The sequence below is a fragment of the Apis laboriosa genome, unplaced genomic scaffold (genome assembly GCF_014066325.1).
Source record: "Apis laboriosa isolate Shangri-la unplaced genomic scaffold, ASM1406632v1 scaffold38_cov145, whole genome shotgun sequence".
NCBI classification, from domain to species: domain Eukaryota; kingdom Metazoa; phylum Arthropoda; class Insecta; order Hymenoptera; family Apidae; genus Apis; species Apis laboriosa.
The window spans coordinates 58,499-71,720 of NW_025223092.1; the positions used below are offsets into that span (position 1 = coordinate 58,499).

Genomic DNA, 13,222 nt, shown 5'->3' on the forward strand with positions numbered 1-13,222 from the left:
AATAATGCAAGAATAATGCAACTTGGAAATACATGGTATTCCGCTATTTTAAAAATTGCCAACGGTTAATTGCCAACGGCAAAGCTGTGCATCATGTTTATACACAAAGAACACAAGCAGATTATTATTGAATCCAAATAACGATCAAGAGGAAACAAATTAGCATATCTCAGCTTATTTGGATGACAAATGTTATGGAGATATTTTATGAAATTAATATTAGTAAGATATATTATAATATTGAACTCGTCAGCGATTTCATGATGGGCGGCATATTAAAAACAAAATCAAGACCTGTAAAGCAGTCAGACAGCTTGGATTTTATTTTTAACTGCTCGAATATATTCAATTCAATTTAACAATAATTTATGAGTGAGTATATAACGCTTCCTTAACACTTTCTGAATCCTCAATTTAAACAGAAATATATTATATCTCTGAAGTAGCAATAGCTACTTCGTAACTCACATTTACATAGTGCTTTGCGATAAACTATCATGCAAATGAGCGTCTTAATCTTCATACGATGCAATCCAACTCTACGAGAAATCATCTTTTGAAACCGCCTTCTATCGCGACTATTAATTCTTCTAATCTGCTCTTTGTTTGCATTTTCATGGAAAATAATAATTAAAGAAAAAACCAAGACCTGCAATAGTCTTTTAGATCAAATCAGTTAGAATAAAATAAAATTTAAATCAGAATTCAGCAACGATACAGTTCACATCAAATTACAGTTAGAATCATTACATTTTTTTAATTAACCGCAAACAATTAAAATAATTAAAATAAATCATCATTTCACTCAAAGCTCAAAATATAAATTTGTACAATTCTACGATAGTAGGTGGTCCTTCGAGTAATACTATCAATTCATTTGTGTAATATTCAAAATCACTCAGTTTTAGATTTTAACAATTATAAATTTTTTTTTGTTCGCATCCATGATAATATTGATAGAAACTCGGTGCATGTTTGAATTCTGATACTTGTAATCAATGATGTATTATCTCAACAAAAAATAAACAATTACAAATGCAATGTGTGAGACTATACGAGATTTAAATCTCTCATAATATCACGATGATAGTCAAAGCATGAATTTTAAAAAAACCATTGATTGTATTTAGAAAATGTGCTCGCTACAAAATGTTAAATTTTTTCTTATTTTTTGTTGTGGATTCGTACTCTCAAAAATCTCTTCCACAGTTCAATTTGGAAGATTTCTTAATGATACTATGATAATAACCAATAAAATCTCTGTCATTGCTCCCAAGTTAAAGGAAAATTCTAAGAAAATTGAACTAAATTGATAGCGTATACTTATAAATTTTTATCTCCATATAAAATTGATTACTATTGAATCAATCGTATATGGAATATATCACTCTTGGATTTAAAATCATATTGCACTTCAATGAAACTGAAGTATTTCAAAAATATACAATTGAAAACTTAAAAATATCCTTAAAAATATCCTCATTAAACAACATCATTTTAATCCTTTGTTTAGACTTAATAAGAGGTGATCAATAATAATGAGAAAAAGTTTTTGTACGAAAAATTTCTCCGAATAAATATGTTCTAAATCTCGCAAACAATTATTGCTGATAAGCAATTTTTCTAATATTATTTTATTATATTTATTATATTTTCTTTTCATTATAGTGTTCAAGGAAAATTATTAGAAGATGTGAACAAATAGATAATAGCTTAGAATCATTTGGAATTGAGAAAAATTATCGAAAAACTTATCTCGAAGTTCTAAAAACATTAATTATAACTAGCGCAATAATAGTAATCATTATTTCGCTACATAATTACATTACTTCCAATGAACAAGAATACGATTTAAATATTCTCTTATATATACCAATAACAACTATGTGTTTGGGAACTCTTACTTTTACCATATTTATAAGGTAAATTATATAAAGAAAGAAATGTTCATAAACATAAAATTAATTGAATAAAAAAATAGATATATTTCTAGATTTAAAATTATCTTTTAAAAACTTAAGTTTTTCTTTTAAAAATATTTAACTATTGATGTGCTTCTGAATTTCTAATAATAATATTACTAATAATTAATGCCAGATTATATAATTTATAAATTTAAAAATATGAATTTTCATAAACAACTTTACTAATATAAATATTAGTAAGTAAATTAATATTAATAAGTTCATTTCTATTTTTTTTATTTATATATATATAAAAAGGAAATGTTAAGAGAAATATAACATGTATTTATATCTTTGGATCTAATAATTATTATCTCGGATTATTAAAAATGTGGGAAAAAAAGGATTTAATCTTAAAATTCAAAAAGTCAAACTTTTTTATTACATATTCTACTCATAGCAAAAATAAAAAGTCTCGAAGAAATCATATCTACTCTTGGAAAAAAAATTAAATTTCTATTAGTTTTTAAATTCATTTTATTTAATATTTTCATATATTCTTCGGTCAATTGCAAGAAAAATTACATTTATTGTGACATGTAGATAACCCAAATTTATATTACTCATTAAACATTCGATATTTTTTTTGTCTTGTGCTTTTTTGCTTTAAATAGCATAAAACTCGTGCTTCTAAAAATCTTTATACATATTAAAATACATATATATATATAAAATATAAATCTTTATACATATTACTATATATATGTATTCTTTGTAACTTAATTAGATTCAAATTAAAACATACAAAATGAAAAATTATTAGAGAATAGATTGTGAAATAATTTGATTAAAATAAAGAATATACAATAAGAAAAAATATATTTAATAAAAGAAATAGGAATAAACTATGTTATATAGGGTCATTTCCTTGGTGGTTTATTTTATTATGTCGCGTAGCGCGGTGATTCAAAAAGGGAAAGGATAAAATAGAATCGAAAAAGGAGTATTGTCCCAGTGATGTCCAATTTAATATACATAAATATACAAGATATGAATCGCATTTTATGTATATATATATATATATATATATATATATGATATGAGTCGCATCTTTATTATATAAATATATATAAGATATGAGTCGTATCTTTATATATATATAAACTCAACAGAGATATTGAACTTCAGCTTTGTATAAGTCATTAACTTACACTTTTTGTTTAAATTGATGCATATATCTATTTCAACATATATAGAAATTTTAAAAAATTCATTGTTATTTAAAGAAAAAGTAACAAAAAGAAAGTTATTGCAAAAAGTTGTCGAAAATATAAATAAAAAAAATTATCGAGCGCAGAAATAAAATAATAAAATCTACAGTCCAATGAAATAAATTTCTTGGAAATATTTCATTCATAATCATGACTATGTTTTTTTTCGAAACATGTGTTTAATTTTCTTTTTTTTCGGCGCATTTTTATTTCATTATGAGCGGAAAGAAGAGAAGGAATACCGGTATATTATGATAGGACTTTTGGATATTTTATTGGCTATTTTATTTGACATCTTATAATATAGGATATAATAATAACAGATCTAGATGCTACATGTTACTTTTTTTTTTTTAGTTGAACGAATAATATAACAAATTATAAATTAAATGAATTCGAAATAAAAATTTAATATTTTTTTTTTTTTTTTTGAAAAAATAATCGCATTGAGATCCATAATTCTTTTGAAATTTTTTATTTCTATGATAAATATCATATAATAAAAAAAATATGACTTCCAATTTGAAATCAAAGTCATTTTTGCATGCAGTTTTATTTACAGATTTTCAGATTTACAGATGTAAAATCACGCTCTTTACACTTTTTTTATACATCCTATACAGTTATGATTAAATTCATCTATCTTTTTATATTTTTTACAAAAATGAAACAAAGATTAAAAAATTCTCATCTATTTTTAAAATGTAGTGTAATACAAGAAATATAATAATAATATAATAGAAAAAAAATATAATAGTAATAAAAATTTCTTTTATAAATTTGAAAAAAAAATTGCATTGTAAATTGCAATGTCATTTCAATGTGTGTTTAATATTCTTATATTTACTATTTAGCCTTTCTTTTTTATTTTTGATTATTTGTGATTAAAGAATTATAAACACTAATAATTAAATTATTTATTGATTTTATTGAGTTATCTTCATTCAACTGATATATATATATTTATATATTTTTAAACTTTTAAATATACTTCTTTTAATTTTTTAATTTAAACTTTTAAAATATAATTTTTCTAACTTTTCTTAATTACAAATTTTCTTTTCAGAATACATTAAATTTTCCAAAAGTATCTAAAAAGTTTAATGTATAATAATAAATTAATTTCAAATTCTTTAAACTTTTTTGATGAATACTGATAGCATTGATAAGAGGAATAGGCCTAAAAAGTAATTTTTTCTTCTGTCAATGATATAATAAATGAAATTAAATATTTTTACAATAATTTTTAAGTTGATTTAATTATATAATGTGGTCCCAGATTATGACTTATAGAAAAGTAAATGAATTTGCAGGAAAATTATCTGGAAAATTAAATATCAATAATATTTATAACATGATTTGTTTTTTATTTTTTTAGATTATGCTAATAATAATTGCAATCATTAAATCTAATTTAAATTTCTTCTCATAACTATAGTATTTTTTAATGCTTCTTTTTTTTAAATATATTTTTCTGTTATTTTTAATTTTTTTTTGATATAATGTGTTTATAATATTATTTTGTAAAAATATGTGATATTAAAAATTTTCAGAATAAAATATTGTCTCACATTTCATATTAAATTAACAATTATACAATTGTTTATTGTATAAAAAAATTAATAAAGATTGATAAAAATTGACAAAATAGATTAATTTTTAGCAGGATAATATTTCTATCGATTTAATATCAATTTTAATATCAAAAATATCGATTTAATATCAAAAAATCAATTTCAATAAAAGTTTGGAATCCACTTCTATAAATTATTTTAATTTTAATAATTTTAATACTTACCAAGACTAAAAATAATATTTTAGCTAATTAGCTAAATTAAATTTTGATCCCAATAATATCGACAACATATTCTATTTTATTTTAGCAAAAAAATTTATAAAATTAATTATGATAAAAAATTATAAAATTAATAATGATAAAAAGTTACACAATTTATTTGAACAAAGATTATAAAAAAATCTTTGTGAATAACATTTCAGTTCAATCATATTTAAATAATGATTTTTGAAAATAATAATTTCTATGAATAAGTTTAGACATATTCATAGAATATATATATATCAGTCTAGTTTTGAAAAAAGATTAGAAATTATTAATTATTTACAAATTATATATATATATATTACTATATATTAAAATTTTTTTTTAAATTTTTATATCGATATTAATATATCATATATATTCATTGAAAAATTAGATAAAATTTTAATGTGATACATCTTTTTTATTTTTCAATGAAATGCTCGTTGAATTAATACAAGTCAACAAAGATTTGTATAATTTATAATTATTATTATATACTGACAGCAATTATGAAAAAAAAATTTGGCATGGAATAGAAAAATTTTTGAAGACTATAACTGTAAAAAAATATTAATTTATTGCATTAAATTTTATATTCATATTTATCGCTATGATATAAAATCTACTAATGAATTAAAAAAGACGTGATCAAACCGAGAACGAATTGATAATTTGTATCGAACACAAATTATTCAATAATAAGTTTGAAATTACTTGATCATAAATAGTCAAAAATAAAATTAAAATTATCAAAATAAAAATTAAATAAATTAATTATCAAAATTATCAAAATAAAAATATTAAAGTTACATATTGAGTTTATATTTTTATATGAATTAAAATATAATTTTTGAGATTTTTTTAGATTTTTTGAAAAAAAAATTTTATTTTTTTATTATATTTCCTTATTTTTCTTACATATCATATTAAAGAATTGTATAAGATCCTTTTAATCCTTGTTTTATTATTGTGTAAATTATAAACATATAGATAAATTTATAATTTTACTCATAACTTATTATATTTATATTTTTTTCAAGATCATATTATTTGAATCTTTTTTAAGTATTTTACAGGACAAGTTGCATAAGATGAATAAAATTATAGAAGAGGTATATCAGTTATCAAATATAAAAGATATTAATGTAAGATATAAAATGCAATCACATATTACACATAAATTTATAATTGTAATGGATTATTATCAAAAAAAATATTTTATTCAACATTTTCTTCAAATTACAAGGTAAGTTTGATAATTTCTCAATAATTAATGTGTAATTTTTAATTTTGTAATATTATTTAGTAAAGGGGAAAGACGGGTAATCTCAAACAATAGATAGTTTCATAAAATTAATACCTTGACTATCTATGCTTATAAACAATTATAAATTAGTTGCAACATGCATACCAAGCAAATTAGATATTATAATCAATTTTCTTTTCAATGAAATATTTATTTTCTGAAAATTTCTTAATATTTTTTTTTTTTTTTGTTTTATTTAAGTATCCAGAGCTGCCTTTTTCCCTTATTAATGATAATATTGCATTTGAATTGAACATAAATCAAAAATGAAATTATTATTATTTTGTTTCTTGTTAATCTATTTTTTTCTTTCTTATCTATTAAAGGTATATTCATTTTGAGATTTTTAAACTTTCACGCATACTTAATCAAGCATATTCTTATCAAATTTTATTAGACTTAATAGGAGAATTTTCAGTAGTATTATGTACACTTTATAACATATATTTTTCTTTAATATCATTAAACTTATCAGAAGTATTATCAGATAAAGAAACTATAGGATCTTTAATATGGGTTCTTGTATATTCTACAAAAATTATTTTTGTAAATAATCATTGTACTAAATTCTACCATGAGGTAAGATTATATATTTTTTTTTTTTACTATAAAATATGAATTAAAATATAATGCATAAATTTTATAGATAGAAGTAACAGCAAATTTGCTTCGAGAAATAGATATTTACTACTTAGATAATTCCATTAGAAATGAGGTAAGATCTAATATATTAATATAATATATATATATTATATATTAATAAGATTAATATAATAGTTAAATTAAAATTTACTTTTGCCAAAGATTATTTCTTTATATTATATTTCTCTTCTTATTGATTTTCATGATTTTGAAATAATATATTTCAATAATCGTTATTTCTTTATATATAATCAATGAGATTTTAATTTTTTAATTATTTTCAAAAAACTTTAAATATTATCATTGAATTCTATTCATATGGAGTATAAAAATCATTGAATTGGCATTGGCTTTAAAAGATGAATTCTATATATTTTTGGATCGGTGGAAATCTGTTAAAAAAAAAATGACCGTAAAATCGAACTTAAGAGCGATTTTTAGATTATTTTTGTATTGCATTGTAATGTATTCGTCACGAAAAATAATAGTCTCAAACTTTGAATTTCAAATATTTCATTGATCTTTTGAAAAAAAATATTAATATTTTAAAAAAATGTATTCATTTAAATTTAGTTTATTTAAACAATATTTATTTATACTTATCTTTTTTTTACGAAATTTTTACGAAATAAAATTATGGAATAAAAAAAAGTATAGAATTTCGCCTCTTTATATATGTCCATAATGAAATGCTTGAACATGGAATTATTTTTTTTCAATTATACATATAAAACTTGTTGACATACAAAATATATAATGGATGAACTAATATTATCACTTTTAGTATTTATTCATAAAGAGATATTTCGCAAATTATACAAAAATAAATATAGAATTATTGACTAGACAATGAAAATAATAGATAAAAATATATAGATTTAGTTGAATAAATATATTTAATTATACATAATTGCGCGTATCTGTTTACAAAACATTTGAAATATGTGTATCGAAGAAAAACAAATAGGTACCAACTATGAAATATAGTTGGTACCTATAATATATATAATATTTTATTACTGGATGTTGCCAGCAACACCAGTAACCAATATATATATATATTGGTGTTGCTGGCAACATCCAATAATAAAACCACATATAAAATTTCAGTGAACTTTAAAATCTATAACAAAAATAATCTTTAAGAAAAATTGCAATAAATAATATTATTAAAATTGTAAAATAGATTTTAAGAGCACTGTTAATATTATTACCGTGATCATTATAATTTTGTTTGTTCAAATTGTATGATTATAATGACCTAATATGATTTATATGATTTAATTATTATTCGATTATTATTGTATATTCAAATTTTGAAAGATGGATTAAGGTAAAATTGCAAATATAAAATTTTAACTGATTATTTATTAGTTTCTGAGATATACTCTCCTATTGATTATATTATTATACATATATATAGTATATGTTAAAATCTAAACTGAACGACTTTGAATATTGCACAAATTTGATGCCTGAACTGATTATCCGAAGAACTATCTGCAGCCGTAAAACTGTATAATAGTTTATATTATAAGCTTTAAATGAAATAATGGTTTATTTATCTATCTATAGCTAATTGTACTTGTAAATGTATCGTTGCTGAATTTTCTCTGATCTGCAAACTAAGAGGGAGTTAAAAAGACCAATTGTTGCGTTAAAGAGTGATTTCGTCATGAGAATGCTGGCACACAGCGGTTCGAATAATATATATTAATTGAATAAAATTCATTTTTAAATTTATAAAAAATAATTGTTTTAATGTAATGTATAACCATATGTTAAAATTTTTATGCATTAAAATTTTAAATCCTTTTTTTAAACGTTCACAGATTAAACAAAATACGCATATATAGGCAGACAATTAATTAAATAACTGATCGATCACATTTCAATAGTTAACAAATATTCTATAAATTTATTAAGAAACATTTAAATTTCAATTTTATAAAGGATATAACATTTCAAAATATTTATTTTAATTTAAATCATTATTCAATCATTATCAAATTATCAATAAGTTTTTTGATTTTTTTATAAATTAAACTAAAGTTAATTACGTCATATTCAAAATTTACAGATTATAATGATTTGTTAATGATTTATTATATGCTTCATATTATTTTACACAACAAGAATTGAATGTATAGAAAGTATAAATTTTCTATTTTTTTTTTTTTTTTGCCATATTTGATTTGTAAAACTTATAAAACTATATTAAAATTAATCTTAATGTTACATCGAAGACTGTCCGCGTTATGTGTACATTTTTATCGCAGAATCCTGTTCAATAGCAGCACTTTGGTAAAATGAACTAGCGAAAGGAATATACATATAGTAATGAAAATTTTTGCAAAACAAAAATATTAATTTAAAATTATGTCACAAATCTCCAGTTAATAGATATTTTTACATTTTTGGCACATCCTGAATATATACATCTATACATCTATGATGATATCTGTCCGTATACAATCATCATTTATATCATTTATTATTTCTATCATATATCACTTATTTCTATGCACATTATACTCGCGAAAATTCAAATAAATGGCTATATAATGTATAAATTGTATATCTAAAGTCATTATCATTATATTTCGATCATTTTAGTTTCCTAAAGATTATGTATATTTTATTTTCGCATTTCGCAAATTTGAAAAATTCGTAAAATGTGCAAACTTAGATATCTATAGATACTATAGATACTATAGATAAGAAATAAATAAAAATACTAACAAATAACTACAATAAATAATATTAATTCGCTCGTTATATATTTTGAATGCCAATTATAGAATGTTTATCGTAATTTATATATTTAATGAAATGATAATATTATAAATGATTTGTTTATTATAGAAATAATAAATAAACGACGATCATATACTGATGCATATGTTGTAATAAATACTTACATTAAAATGGATACATAACTAAAATTCAATATAGTTATTAAGAATAAATCCAAACTTGTGAGCGATTAGATAACCGAGATTTTATTTTCAATTGTTTGAGTATCTTCAATTCAGTTTAACAATAATTTATGAGCGGATATAATTCCCTAACGCTTTCTAGATCCTCAATTTAAACAAAGATAAAGCAGTAATGGCCACTCACAAGTTACACTTGCATGCGACGAACTACTATAAAAGAGAGCGTAAAGTTTTGATCGCGATGTTGCGACGCGATCCCACGAAATCCATTCTTCGAAACTGTTTTCCAATATGATGATTGATCCTTTTAATGCCTTTTTTGCATTTTTACGAAAAGAAATGATTGGAAGAAAAACTAAAGTCCACCATAGTTTTCTAGATCAGATCAGTTAGAATAGAATATAGTTCAGATAGAATTCAGTAACGATATAATTTATATTAGAGTTAGTACAGTTAGAATCACTAATTATTAGAATTATTAATTAATTATATCATATCGTTAATCAGTCATAAATAGTTAAAATTAACCATTATTCGTTTACTTAAAAATCATTATATAAACGATTATACAGTTCTATGACATTAGATAAATCTTCAAGTAATAACATATTTGTATAATATTCAAAGTTATTCAGTTTAGCCTTTAATAAGAATAATAACAGTTTTTTATAAATATCTTGAAAATGATTGATTTATAATAACAATATAATCATTATAAAATATTATTCGTTATTATAAGATATCGTTCAGATATTGTTCGTTATTCATGTATTTAGTTTTCTATTTCAGCAATTTATATAATTTAGATTATGTAATTACATGTTCGATATATTTTTAGAATATGATACTATAGTGTTATATATATTGCATCTTGCAACTTTCTTATTATTTTTAATGAAATTTGAAAAAATCAAACACTTTTCTTTATGCACATTTTTTTGGTATATTAAATGGCAATAATATAATAATTAATAGTATAATAATGCAATATAATATAATAATATAATAATATAATAATAGTATAAAAGCATAACACAATAACAAAAACATTAACTGTTATATATTTTTATAAAATTTAATTTGCTTACTTTGAGAGTATCTCTTTTTAAAGATTAATAAATGTTTTATTTTGTAATTCTTAATTTTAAGATAATCTTGTTTTAATTCACACATTTAAAATATTTTTAAGAAATTCAATGAGCAAACCATATCTATTGGTATTATAAAAAAATGTAAATTTTCAAATAGTTGATCACTGAAACGTTTGATTTGTGAAACTTCGAAATTCAAAAGAATATAAATTATTATTTTGTGCAATAAGCTTATTATAGGACTTCTATTATATCTAATATAAAACATTAGGATTTATTAATGAAACAAAATTAAATCAATCATTGTGTTTTATTTTTATTCTTCAGTTAATTTACTATACATTTAGTAATCTATTTTGATTGATTAAGTACAATTAATAACTCTTTTGTACATGTCAACGTAATTAAAAAAAACAAAATTGTATGAAGCAAATTTTATATACAATAATTAAAACGAGTAAATAGTTATAGAAAAACATATTCAATTTTAATTTCAATTTTAATTTATTTATATATTTTAAAATAGATAACAATATATATTAATTTAAAATACGTAATTTCATTGCTTCTGTGAATTTCAATAAATAGGCAAATTAAATGAATATAATAATTTAGTCATGGATTTAAAGAAAATATTATACAATAATTCATCTAAAACAAATTTATATAAAATATTGGACTGAATATACAATTTTATATAATTTCTTTGCAATAAGTTTTTCTTAAATAGTAAATTATATTTATATGATACATTCCATATTATACTAAAATTCCACTGATTAAATGGAGTTTTTAAAAGAATATAAATTCATTGTTTATTTGAAAGATACTGTAAAAGCAATATTAAGATATAATAGATGTTACGCATTTAATTGAATACTTTTAATTTTATCGTTTTATTTTCTTTTCATTTATCTTATCCTTTTATTTTCATTTACCTGAGGTAAAAAAAAAAAATACTTAAAATACTTATTATTTATTAATTCATTAAGTAACAATAAGCTTTAAGTCTATGTGTATATATAGGAATTTTTTTATTATTTTGATATTTCGAATTCATCATACAAAAGTGTCTCATATTTTTATAAACATTTTACATATCTAATATGTATTTTCTTCTTAATTTTTAATCTTTACTCTGTCAAAAAGTATCATTTATATTTAAACAGTATTCGAAAACTTCAAGTTTATATATTTATGTGCTATAATAATTATATATTCAAACAAATTTTTTCTATTCTGATCTTATTTAGAATATTTGTTTTATTTTTTGATATTTTTTGAATATTTATTTTATTATTTTAAAGTTTTTTATTTATTTAAAATATAAAATTATATATGCTGTATAAATTTCTTTTTCTCCTTTTTATTTTAAAAAATATCAAATATATGATCCTCATTTACAGATTGAAGTTATCATAAAAAATAGTTAATAATATATAGTTAATAATAAAAAATAATTAATAATAAGTTAACAAAAAAAATAATAAGAATAATTTCAGGTGCAACAATTTTTATTACAAATTTTTCTTCATCCTTTAAAATTTATTGCTGGTGGTTATATTCTTAACAACAAGTTATCAACAATGGTGAGTTAAATGAATGTATTGACTATTCACTTAAAAATTCAATCTTACTTCTAGATTTTTGGTGGTATAATGACTTTTTTGGTTGTATTGGTACAAATCAGTTCGTCACCAAGTATGATGAAGCCTTTAAGCAGTAGTGCGATCATTGAAGATTAATGATTTTTACTGCTAAGATCATGATTTATCTATTATCTATTTTATAGCAAATCATTATAATTTAGAAAAAAAGAGATTATTGCAGAAAAAAAATCAATTTGATATTTGCTTTTAAACATTTATTGTATGATTTTAAAAAAGAAAATATTAAGATTTCAAAAGACAAAATAAATAAAAAAATAAATATATAAAATATTTATGAGACTTATTATTATATTAAATTATATAAACATACAATCGATTCACAAGAATTCTTATAATTAATTGAATTTATCACATTCACTAACTATCACTAATAGCATATATGTGTTATATTTGGCGAGACAAATAATTTACAAATAGTTATTTTTAATGTCCTCACTCTTCAACCAAATTGAATGCTAACTTATTAGCACAATATTTGACATAAATTATAGGATTCACCATATAGTATTCAGAATGTATAAATATATAAATCAAAAATTCTTAAATTCTTCGATTATAATAGTTTTAAAATGCAAAA

The 13,222-nt window shown here is 20.5% G+C and overlaps 1 protein-coding gene across 1 annotated transcript; it reads left to right on the forward strand.

Annotated features, from left to right (window-relative positions):
- Nucleotides 1-1,884: 1,884 nt before the first annotated feature.
- On the forward strand, nt 1,885-12,720 carry LOC122715586. The gene is made up of 5 exons (XM_043937874.1): nt 1,885-1,922; nt 6,630-6,882; nt 6,950-7,018; nt 12,478-12,564; nt 12,619-12,720. The coding sequence occupies exons 1-5, from the start codon at nt 1,885-1,887 to the stop codon at nt 12,718-12,720; spliced, it is 549 nt and encodes a 182-aa protein (XP_043793809.1).
- Nucleotides 12,721-13,222: the final 502 nt, after the last annotated feature.